General features: G+C 37.6%; 1 protein-coding gene across 4 annotated transcripts in view; it reads right to left on the minus strand.

Annotated features, from left to right (window-relative positions):
• Positions 1 to 12,593, minus strand: part of LOC120947133 (ATP-dependent translocase ABCB1-like) — a 95,121-nt gene that overhangs the window by 13,217 nt on the left and 69,311 nt on the right. For 3 of the 4 annotated variants that reach the window (XM_040362155.1, XM_040362154.1, XM_040362156.1), the window contains 3 exons: positions 10,166 to 10,249; positions 8,961 to 9,164; positions 2,325 to 2,425 (listed from right to left, as the gene is read on the minus strand). In XM_040362155.1, coding sequence (XP_040218089.1) covers positions 2,325 to 2,425; positions 8,961 to 9,164; positions 10,166 to 10,249 — 389 coding nt within the window. Of the gene's footprint in view, positions 1 to 2,324; positions 2,426 to 4,162; positions 5,730 to 8,960; positions 9,165 to 10,165; positions 10,250 to 12,593 lie in introns of those variants that run through there. The other variant, XM_040362157.1, reaches the window with a different exon arrangement.

Raw genomic sequence — 12,593 nt, forward strand, 5'->3', positions numbered from 1 at the left:
CTCCTACGTCTTCTGTTCCGTGATAGGCAGAACACTCAGCTTCCCAGGAGGCACTGTGTTCAGTGTCCGCCTATCACGGAGGCCCTTCCTCTTCCATGGCTGTGCAAAGTTGCTGGATATTAAACACAATGTCGTATACGCCAATCCAGAGCATCCCAAACATGGTCAACGGGTGACATGTCCAGTGAGTATGCCTGCCATACAAGAATTGTATACAGATCCTTGCAACATGGGACCGTGCATTATCATGCAGGTGATGGTCATTGATGAATTGCACAACAATGGGCCTCAGGATCTCGTCAACAACCTATCTAACAATGGATAGGTTGATAATACCCAACAATAATCATGCTGTCTAATCAGCATCTTGATTTGCCACACCTTTGATGTGGATGGATTATCTCGGCAAAGGAGAAGTGCTCACTAACATAGACAGATTTGTGAACAATATTTGAGAGAAATAGGCCTTTTGAGTACATAGAAAAAGTCGTAGATCTAAGGCCCCGTACACACGACCGAACATGTCTGCTGAAACTGGTCGGACCAGTGGGACGGACCAGTTTCAGCAGACATGTTCGGTTGTGTGTACGGCCGACCGGACAATTGTCCGGCGGATCGGACAGTTTCCAGCGGACAAATGTTTCTTAGCATGCTAAGAAACATGTCCGCTGAAAGCCTGTCTGTCGGACATGTTCGGTCGTCTGTACAGACTCACCGGACATGTCCGCTCGGCCCAAACCCCTCGCATGCGTCAAAGTGATTCGACGCATGCGTGGAAGCATTGACCTTCCAGGGCCGCGCACGTCGCTGTGTAATCGTCGCGGCGACGGTGCGGCCACGTCACCGCGTATCGTGTCCACGCGGATTTCTGTTTGATGGTGTGTACAACCATCAAACAGAAATCCGGCAGAGGACTGTCCGATGAAAACGGTCCGGTGGACCTTTTTCATCAGACAGTCCGTCCGTGTGTACGGGGCCTTAGAGTTCAGCTCATGATAAATAGAGGCAAACACAAAAGTGTTGAGTTTCTAGTTTTGCTCAGTGTGTGTATATATATATATATATATATATATATATATATATAATATATACATACACGCACAAAACATAGGGATAAAGTAAAGAATCAAGACCTACTGTAGAGGGGCTTTTAAAAAGATACCCCAAAAAATAAGTTTGTATTTTTTACCAAATATCTTTTGAACACTGCCTGTAACATGTGCAAAATGCACACTACTGGCCCAATGCCATTATTTATAGGATGGTGAAAATAGAGCCAGGAGAGAAGTTACATCATCAAAGGCCACCCAGTGGCTCACGTGAAAGTGTCAATTAGTGTGATCTGTTAGCACTGAAGAAGGCCAAATTAGTGGGTAAGCCTGGCATAATGCGAATACTTGCACATTATGGGAATTGTTCTGGGAACCTGCAGTGCCTTTTGTTCCCTTTTTTAAAACATACACAGCCAGATAGTTAACAGAAACAAGGTCAACAATGAAATTCCCCATCATGATAGTCATACAGTGCTATAAATTGTGGGATTTTATGAATCTAAGGCTTGCCATAGATCATGCAATTTTCTGCCCTTCAATTACGGGTTGTAGGAAGAAAATAGCTTGATTCCCCCATCAACACAGATCCCTCCCACTGAGCTATTGTATTCTGTCAGCTAGTGGATTCCCTAACGTCAGAATACAATGATCCCTGCTGGCAGCTATAGCCACCTGCAGTGATCATATGAAGAAATCCCAGGCTGGTTGTGATGAAGTTGATCAATTGATTGATTTTAGTACAACCAGCCTGCCCCTAGATGGATCGAAATTAGACTGGTTCTTGCTGAACTGGCTGAATTTCGATCTGTCTATGGCAGACTTAAGCCATCTAACTTCACTTGTTTAAACCACACAATGGAGTTGATTTATTAAAGATGTAGATTGTTCACTTGGAGCAGTGAATCTGTGTTCACTTCAAACATCCATTCACGTGCAAAATTATTATTATTAATATTAATATGTTCTTGATTTTTTTGTACATCATTGGCTATTGGAAATGAACACTGAATCACTGGGAACAGTAAACATTTTGCACCTTTTGTAAATGAACCCCATTGACTCCACTCCTAGCACATTGAGTATTCTTTACAACGTGACTTTTTTTTTACCAAATTCACTAAGCTAACTGAATTTTTCATAAAAACTGAACCTGCGCTACTTGTTCAGTAAATTAACCCCACTGTGTCTAGTAATTTACGCTTTGCATCTTTTATGAAATAACAGATGCAATTAAAAAATAATTGATCATGGTAAAATATTACCGGTACTTACTTGTAGGGACCAGTTAAGCTTAAATTGTATAGATTGAAAAATGCTTCTTCTCTTGTCAAAGATACCACAGTTCTTATATTTTCAACACATTCTGTTGAGATCTGCATGAGCAATAAAGATATGATTAAATTTGTATCTTGAACACACAGAAAAACAAGGCATACACCGCATAGTAAAATAGGTTGATGCTCATGTTTCTGTGCAGAGAGCAGACATACAAAACTACAGATACATCCTCACATAAACTACATCCAAAAACCCTTCCTATGAATAAATGCATGATAAATAAGAATACTAAAGTGGTGCACATACTGCATGGAAAAATACATGGTATATTTATGAATGTAAACTCAGTAAAGTGAATGAGTTTGAGGACCAAACATGTGCAGAGGAATATCAAAGTGAACATATCTTCACTTTATTCATGTAGCCAAGTAAATATTCTATATGCAAATCATCTATAATGACTGCTGTGTAACAGACCCAAAAGCAACAGAAAAAAAGGGTATAAATGCATGCATACAAAAATAATCCCAGCAAGAATAAAAACATCTCACCACTGGCAATTCTTTTTTTTCCTCTGCTCTTAACCTTTAGGTTTATTAGTGTATTTGCCACTGGTGTGCTTAATCATTACTTTATCTACACAATATTGTAATACTTTTCCTCTTGTGGGTTCTGTATTTTGTATTAATTTTCTGTTGCTAGTTGGGTCAGGCGTGCAACTGCCATTGTTTATTAAAAATGTTCTATGTGTATCAATTGCAATAGGTTTGTATCATGCATTTATTCACAGGGGGATGTATGTTGGATGTGATACATGTGGGTATATATCACTAGCTATATGTGTATGAGGCAAGCTTGTAAAATATGTAAATTAAAAGTGTATCAACAAAACATGGAAAGTTAGTTTGATTATTTCCTCTCTCTATGAACTACATCAAGACTATTCGTTCTTTTTTTGGTGACTGCCCAAACACTTTCAATTTTAGTCTATACTGTATATCTATATATGTGTGATTACAGTCATACCCATACATACATTTTATATAAATATATATATATATATATATATATATATATATATATATATATATATATATATATATAATTAGATAATAGATATAAAGTTTGTTTTTTTCTTTAGAAATACTGCTGAATATTCCCATTAAGAGACAGTACAGCGAGTGCACTATTCAATCAATGCATGTACTTTTTGGAGAGTGCCAATTACTTATTGTTATGATTATGGATTATCCAATACATTCTCTCTGACAAAAATGAAGCTGTAAATTGGATCAGTAGGTATAAATCATTCAGAAGTGGGAATATTCCACATAAGAAGAATGTTAAGTACTGATGTCAGCTTTAATTGGGTTCTGTTATAAAGGACATTGATGGACTATTAGAAGAAAACTTTACAGAAAGGATTGTAGTTAAAATAGTTTTACTTGCTATACTGACTGTAAGACCATAAAAGCTCTACTGTAATTCCTAGCCACCAGAATATGGCCTTGCTGGGTATATACCCACCAGAATATTCCTCTGTTGTATAAACTGTTCAAAATATTGGAGCTCAGCTGTGTATATAGTATGCACCAGATTAGAGCTCTGCTGTATATGCTGTCCAACAAAGCATAGAAATGCATAGGAAGGACATAGAAAGCTTCATACAAAAAAACAAGTCAGCTCCCACACAGCAAAGATTCCCACGATGGGCATCCAACAGAAGGTCAAACCATAGAAAGGTGTGACAGACACCAAACCAGATGAAAGAGTCCAAGAGAATTTTAATTGTTGGTAAAAAAAAATGAATGAACATTTTATTTTAGATTACCTTTTTCACCAGCAATTAATATTATCTTGGACTATATTATCTGGTTTTAATTTGGTTCTCCTTTGTTAATTTCTATGGTTGAGATACTGTTGGATGCCCATTATGAGGTACTGTTGGATGCCCATTATTGCCTCCCAGCGCCTGTTTGAACATGTTGTTCTGGAGTCCCTACTACACTATCCATCAGAATAGAGCCCTTCTATGTATACGGTCTACCAGAATAGAGCCCTGCTATGTATACTGTCTACCAGAATAGAGCCCTGCTATGTATACTATCCATCAGAATAGAGCTCTGCTATGTATACTATTCATAAGAATAGAGCTCTGCTATGTATACTGTCTACCAGAATAGAGCCCCGCTATGTATACTGTCTGCCAGAATAGAGCCCTGCTATGATTACTATCCATAAGAATAGAGCTCTGCTATGTATACTGTCTACCAGAATAGAGCTCTGCTATGTATACTGTCTACCAAAATAGAGCCCTGCTATGTATACTATCTATCAGAATAGAGCCCTGCTATGTATACTGCTCACCATACTTGAGCTCTACTATGTATACTATCCATCAGAATAGAGCTCTATGGTGTATACTGTTCACCAGAATAGATCTCTTCTATGTATACTGTTCACCAGAATAGATCTCTTCTATGTATACTGTTCACCATACTAAAGCTCTGCTATCTATACTGTCCACTAGAATAGAGTCCTGCTATGTATACTGTTCATTAGAATTGAGCTTTGTAATATATACGGTTCAACAGAACAGAGCTCTGCTATTTATACTGTTCACCATTATATTGGGCATCCCAGTGCTTCTCTGCTGTATATATTAACTAAAAGTTAACTAAAAGCTTTGTTGAATTCACAAATCGTCACTGTCTGCTTTGTTGCATTTTCTAGTCCAGGATCATGTTTATTCTGCAATAAATTCACTAAGGAGTTTGGTTTTTTGAGCATGGGTGAACATATTTCCCCTGCTATTTGTTTTCATTAGATTGAACAGAGCTGTCTATTTTGCGCTCTCTGTAGAAATAAAATACAACCTCACCTGGGCTTAAGTCTTTTTATTATATTAAGTGTCATACAAAACCTCCTACAGTATTGTTCAGTCAAGTGTTTCTGCACGTGTCATTGAGCCTTCTAAGAATAGCTGTCTTGGGAGAAAAACAGTTCTAATATAACTTATCATACCTTATAGGCTCATACCCATGGGGACTTTTAGTGGGTAGAAATGGCAGCACATGATGTACTTACGGATGATAAATAGCACCAGATTTGTGCAATGATGGTATAAAAATAATGTTTGTGGGGTCTAACTCAGTAAATAAAATGTCAGCTTGACAGAATATAAAAATGCTTTGGATATTGCGAAGGGTTAGTATTTTGGCAATAAATAAATGTTACACTTATCTGTATCTCTTTTTACAGCATTTAAGCCATTCTCAACACATGACAATCACTGAGTTTACATCCTGCTCTTCTAAGGTTAGCCATACAGGCTAATATTTTGGCTGATTCCTGCTTAATTGGCTGAAATTCAAGCAGTGGGTAGTTCCATCGGCACTACTGAGATAAAAAAAAATGGCAAAAAAAAAACAGGCTGAAAATTGTGGACAACTGGTGACTGCATCAAAAGAGATACAGGTCACTATTTTGGTATTCAGACAGCCAGAGATACTGTTCAATACCACCCCTAGAATCCTCCATACCAGCAGGTTTCTTTACACAAATTCTGGCAAAGATCATCTTATGGTGTCTACTTTCCAAAAATTATTAGTTATTGGGGTCTCTGTACTGTGCTGGCAATTATTTTGTATATATATAACAGAAGGTAAACCCTTCTGTTTTGTTTTTTTATAGTAAAAAAAAAAAGAAGGCTCTGTCTCAAAAAAAAGTTTTATAAAATTATTTTGGACATGGTGTTGGATAATTAGAAAAAAGGGGTAAGGAGGCTCCCAAGGGCTTATATGCAGCTAGAAAAATTGTAAACTCATAAAGAAAAAAGTTTTTTTTTTGTAAATTAATTTATTAATAAATCTCAAAAGTATCAAAAAATGATTGTACATAAAAGGATGAAGGGAAATGGATCCAATACATACAAGGACAACATTAAGAGCTCTGGTGTAAAACTAATATATGATGTTCACATATATACATATCTATATCTCACAATGACCGTATGTAGTTAACCATTTGGTTGCCACATGCGGTCCCCAACGCGTTTCGATCATTTCAATCGTATCGATCTTTTTCAGGGGGTTATAAAGATATCTCATGTGGAACACCATAGAATCTAAACCAGAGTGGGTCATAAAAACATGGTGGCCAAATTCTCCACGGTGGCCATGCTGACGAGCACCAGATGAGGGGGGTCCGAATTTGTCTTATTTGATTGTCTAGCAAAATGAAAGGGGATAAATAAGATGTTGTATCTAGGTCAGTTTTTTTGCTCCCTGTTTGCAGCATTGTAGTAAATCCCATCAGTGACTACAGGCTTCAAGGTCCAAAGTTTCTGTCCTGACTGATAGATTAGTGTATGTCAGATTCATTTGGATAAGCAGCCTGGAGTGAAGATAGGACTGACACTGACGTACACTAATCTATCAGTCATCCTTAATTGAAGGACAGAAACTTTGGACCTTGAAGCCTGTAATCACTGATGGGATTTTCTACAATGCTGCAAACAGGGAGCAAAAAAAAGACCTAGATACAGGGATACTTATCCCTTTTCTTTTTGCTAGACAATCAAATAATGCAAATTCGGACCCCCCCCCCCTCATCTGGTGCTCAACAGCATGGCCATCGTCGAGAATTTGTCCACCAAGTTTTTATGATCCACTCTGGTTTAGATTCTATGGTGTTCCACATGAGATATCTATATAACCCCTGAAGAAGAGCGATACGATTGAAATGATCGAAACCCGTTGGGGACCCGCATGTGGCAACCAAATGGTTAACTACATACGATCATTGTGAGATATAGATATCTATATGTGTGAACATAATATATTAATTGTACACCAGAGCTCTTAATGTTGTCCTTGTATGTATGGTATCCATTTTCCTTCATCCTTTTATGTACAATAATTTTTTGATACTTTTAATATTTATTAATAAATTAATTTACAAAAAAACTTTTTTGTTTATGAGTTTACAATTTTTCTATCTGCATATAAGCCCTTGGGAGCCTCCCTCCTCCTTTTGTCTAATAGTACTGGGCTAGCTGCAAACAGCTTGGATAATAGAAGTTGGGTACCTCTTTTTTGATGGTGTTGGATAATTGTCAGTCAAACTATCACAGCACAGAAAACTAAAAAACAGCCTGGTAATGAAGGGAGATTTCAGGCTGGTACTAAAGGGGTAAAGTAGTAAATACAGTCAATCACAACCATTTCAACCCAGCCCATCTTTGTGTAGAATGACTAAACTTGGAACTACTACTACCTCTGTACCATAACAGAGACCATAATGGAGAAGCTACAGCGAGCATCATTCTCATTAACCCCTTAATGCCAGCACCTCACAGGCCTTTAAGGGGTTTAACCACCCTGGCGGTATGATTATGTCAGATTTTTTCATCTCAAAGCAGTACATTGTTTTGCATAGAAATTTGGCGTTTCATATTGTAGGCCTGTAATTCTTAGTAATAACACACTTAAATCTGTCCAAACAAGAGTCTAGTAGACATCCCAGGTAAGATCAAGTTTGAAACACTAAATCATAAATTATAATAACTAACTATAAATAATTATTAAAAATAATAATAATAAAAATTAATTTCCTCACGATTCACTATCGCTCAATTCTGCAAGTGCTCTAATTTACTATTGCCATTTTCTGGCTGGTCTAAAACCACTTTTGACGGAAAGGGACACTTTTTGGTTTTCAAATTTTCAGGCAGAAAAAACAGTATATCTAATATTAAAGTGCATGCAGGGCACTGGAAAAAGCACTAGGAAAAAAAGGGATGTGAAATTATTTGATATAGTAATCTAATCTGTAAGATTACAGTGTACCGTATGTGTTATGTTTTGTGTGCTTTTTTAATTTTCCGACGGGCTCCGCCTCCATGCATCGCAACACTCGCAGGGAACGGAGCCCGACACACAGAGCATCGGGCGGAGGACACAGCCTGCAGACACAGAGGGGGGACATCGCAGGATCCTGGGGACAAGATAAGTATACTGGACCAGGATCCTGCAATGCAATCCCGAGTGTGGCTCGGGGTTACCGCTAATGGTACTGAAATTTAACCCCGAGCCACAGTCGGGATTACCGCCAGGGAGGTTAAGATACCGGGAGGCGGGACTGGGTCTATGATCATGTGACCACCGATATTGGCTGTTATAGCGGTCATATGATCGGAAAGCTCCCGTTCGCAAGGGAGCTTTCTGTTGGCAGCCGATAACTGTGCATGCTATAGAAAAAACTGCATTAGTTCAATGACCATTGTAGTGCAACAGTACAGTGAACTTTAAAGAAGGGATATAAAAAAAATGGTTAAAAACACAGATTTACTATAGATAAAAAGAGAAAAGTCTAACACAAAATCACTTTGATTTTATTGCACGTATAACAAAACTAACAAGGTTTACAAATGTTGGTAAATGTGCACTTGTTTTCCTAATAGAATGTATTATTTCCCTAAGGAGCATTTTGTGGCTCTCATAAATTGCCTTTTTAAGCTATCCAGGTGTTTCATTATTTCATTATCAACCCTTATTTATTTTCTTAGTGAAATATATTGAAAGGTGAATAAGGCATTACAAGTCATTTTGACAAATTAAGCTGACTTACTCTTCCAGCATCCTCTAAAGCTTTTTGATCCTTTGTTGCATGGCCAGTCATTGCCTTCATCCTAATAAAATTTGAACCAATCAAGAATGGTATACAGGCCAAAATAAGCAATGTCAGCTGCCAGCCATAAACAAATGCAATTATGATTGCCGTAAGAAGAGTGCAAACCGAAATGGTAAGCAAACCCAACCGACCGCCCGTCATCTAGAGAAAGAAGAACATAGTCAAATCATTTTTGTGAAATCAAGACCTGCTCTAGGTAAAGTCATTGCTGTATAATCTCTAATTAATTGGTACAAAAAGCCACAAAAAAAAAAAAATGAAAAAATAGCATATGTAAAATTTGTTTTTGTACTGACACAATGACAAGATCAGTCAGTTTTGCAAATTAATTACTGTAGAACTGAACCTAAAACAGAGATATCGATCTGTTACATAGTTTATATTTTTCACAGATTGGCTTTATAATAAATCAATTAAACTATGGAAACCAGAAATGCACACAGAATTGTAAATAATAAAGGAACTAAAAATAGTCATAGTGGCTTTTTGTCATTTTGTCATCAATTCTCTATATTTAAAGCATGAATGATATATATGTATATTAGTTTTTTGTTTGTTTTTTAAAAATTTTACTACACTATACAAATACCTATTAAAAGCTCAAATAAATACCCTTTGTATTGTTTTAAATTTAAAGGGGAACTTTGCAATTATTTAAAGGGGAATTTTACCAATTTGAGTGAATATATGTAGAAGAGAAAAAGAACAACTTGACTTAAAGTGTTTGTTACCCCCAAAATGTCATATGCCTGATATGTGCCTGCTGTACCATGTACTTGTATGAAAATGTATTCTGTTATCTTTGCATTGCTTTCTTTGTGTGAAATCTCTGGTGTTCCCGCAACTCCCTTTGCTTCCCTATTAAAAACTGACCACACTGATTAGGAGAACACACTGTGGTCAGTTATCTAGCTTTAAAAGGGGGCTAAAGTTATATCTACATGCTGAAAATAGTGAAAAATATTTTTTTATAAAGATTACATTCATTTTCCTGAACCTAATAAGTAAAATAAATTTATACAAGAGAACAGTGCATTCTCTACATTCGTAGCTAATTAAAATGTAGTAATAAACACCCACCACGTAATATGGATAGAATACAATCAGTACTTTTAAATAATAGATTCATAATTTACACCTACCCCTTTCACTTGAGAAGCATCTGTTGCAAGTCTGGTTAGCAAAACTCCAACTGCATTAGCATGATCATCAAAGTACCCGATTTCCTGTTAAAAAATACAAATTGTCCTTTAATGCTAACATGTCTACATTATTCAGCAGATATGTTATTATTCGGCTTACAAATGAAGCACTTAATTATCCTTCAGTAACCAGAAATTAATGCTGCAATTGAGTGTGTGTACATAAACCTCATTGATTTTTCCTTGTTGCCTGTGTCCCAACTAGTGAGGATTTTACCAACCTTCCCGAGAAATCAGGGCAAGGGCCAGGTGAATGATTGTCACAAATAGGAACAGGAACTTGATATAGGTCCTAACCTTCCCCCATGTTTTTGTTGCTGTATGTATGCCTGTTGAAGACATTTTGCATTCACCCACAGAAAAACAGACATTATGATACTAAACATGGAAGACTATTAGCCAAGATCTATCCATTAAAAGTTGGCTTAGCAAAGCAAATAATGTTATGAACTATGAAAAAGAGTTTGGAGAGCCACACAGAGCATGTGCACTATGTCTATCTCTGTATCTTGTCCGCACTAGTTTATGGTTCAGAGAGCTAGAAAACTATAGTGACCTGGTCAAGCTCTCATCTTTTCATACTGTAAGTCAGATAATGCCTTACATATGTTATGGCCACAACAAATCCTAGGTTATCATTTACTTATCATGGATAGTGGACATCTTGATGGAGCATATGGCCACCATCATAATGCAGGTGCTGAAGGTGAATCTGGCATATGTTGGCAATTATACAGATTACCTATTAAAATTACCCATTATTAAAGTCTAGAAATGTAGGACAGGACATCAAAAAATAATATGGAGCTGTATTGTTCAGGGGAAACTTGATAACTTAAAACAGACATAGGACAGAGTTGTAAGATTAGCCAATGACAAATAGAAAGACTTTTGCTACTGCTTTAAAGGTGAAATCTATACAGAACAAATGCTGGTAGGAGCATTTTTTTTGGTAGAAGATTTGTATGTACCTCATGCTAAAATACAAATTTCCCTTTTTACTAGCAATTCTTTGTAAATGAACACTGCTGCTCACAAGGGTGCTGTGCTCACTCCCAGCATGTGCAAAATGCAGAAGAATGTATTTTAGTGTCACAATGGTACAACTTTATTGTTCATGCTTCACCCTATGGATGAAGGAGGAAGAAGAGGCTGGCAGAAGGAAAAGCTTCTGTGAACAGAGGGAGAGCACAGAACTGTCATCACTGAAGCATAGCAAGCTTAGAGGTAAGTTTGCCTTAATATGCAAGTATGCTGTGTATTCTTGCACATCCTGCTCCCCAATGAATTCCAGGTGAACAGCTGAATAAACCTGCAAAAGGATTTTTTTTACTGTACATCCAATTTTGAGACTTACACATCTCTGACACAAAGGACAGCCCTGGTATGTATGTGAGCTACATAAGCTGCTAGGAAATGTAGTCCTGTGCCTGCTGCTGTGAGTGCTGTCTGTAAAGAAGCCCACCCATGCTCTAGATCAGTTGTTCAGTACCCCCAACAGGCCATGTTTTCAGGTTTTCCTTCACAGCTGCTTTAAATCAATATCAATAACATGGTATCTACAGTATAAGAGCTATTTTATCAAAAAGGAAGTTCCCAAAACATGGCATGTTGGGGTACTTGAGGACTGAGGTTGAGAACCACTGCTCTAGTTAATGACAGATAAAAGATCCCGGTAGCCACAGATCGGAACAAGACAAGAGGCAGTCTCAGCCTGAACCCCTGCCAGGCCACGAGTAAGCTCCAGTGGACGGAGTGAAATGCATTGGGGGCGTGGTCTGGTGGGGGTCCAGGCTGAGATTGCCACTTGTCTACACACATAGTTACATAGTTGGTAAAGTTCAAAAAAGACACAAGTCCAACCTGTGTGTGTGTGCGATTTTAGGTCAGTATTACATTGTATATCCATGTATGTTGTGGTAGTTTAGGTGCCCATCTAATAGTTTTTTTAAATTATCTATGCTCCCTGCTGTGACCACTGCTTATGGAAGAGAATTCCACATTCTTACCACTCTTACAATAAAAAACCCTCTACGCAGTTTAGGATTAAACCACTTTTTTTCTAATTTTAGTGAATGGCTGCATGTCTTATTAAATTCCCTTTTGCGGAAAAGCTTTATCCCTATGTCACCTGTACGGTATTTATACATTGAAATCATATCCCCTTTCAAGCGTCTGTTCTCCAGAGAGAATAAGTTCCGTGCTCGTAACTAGGGATGAGCTTCGCGTTCGATACGAACGTATGTTCGACTCGAACATCGTCCGTTCGTCCGTTCGATGAATTTCGAACAAAACGGGTCGTTCGCGCCAAATTCGAGTGACGCGCGTCCGCCAATAATTCACTGCAGTGTTGCGCTCTGATGATTGG

This window comes from Rana temporaria, chromosome 8, assembly GCF_905171775.1.
Source record: "Rana temporaria chromosome 8, aRanTem1.1, whole genome shotgun sequence".
NCBI classification, from domain to species: Eukaryota; Metazoa; Chordata; class Amphibia; order Anura; family Ranidae; genus Rana; species Rana temporaria.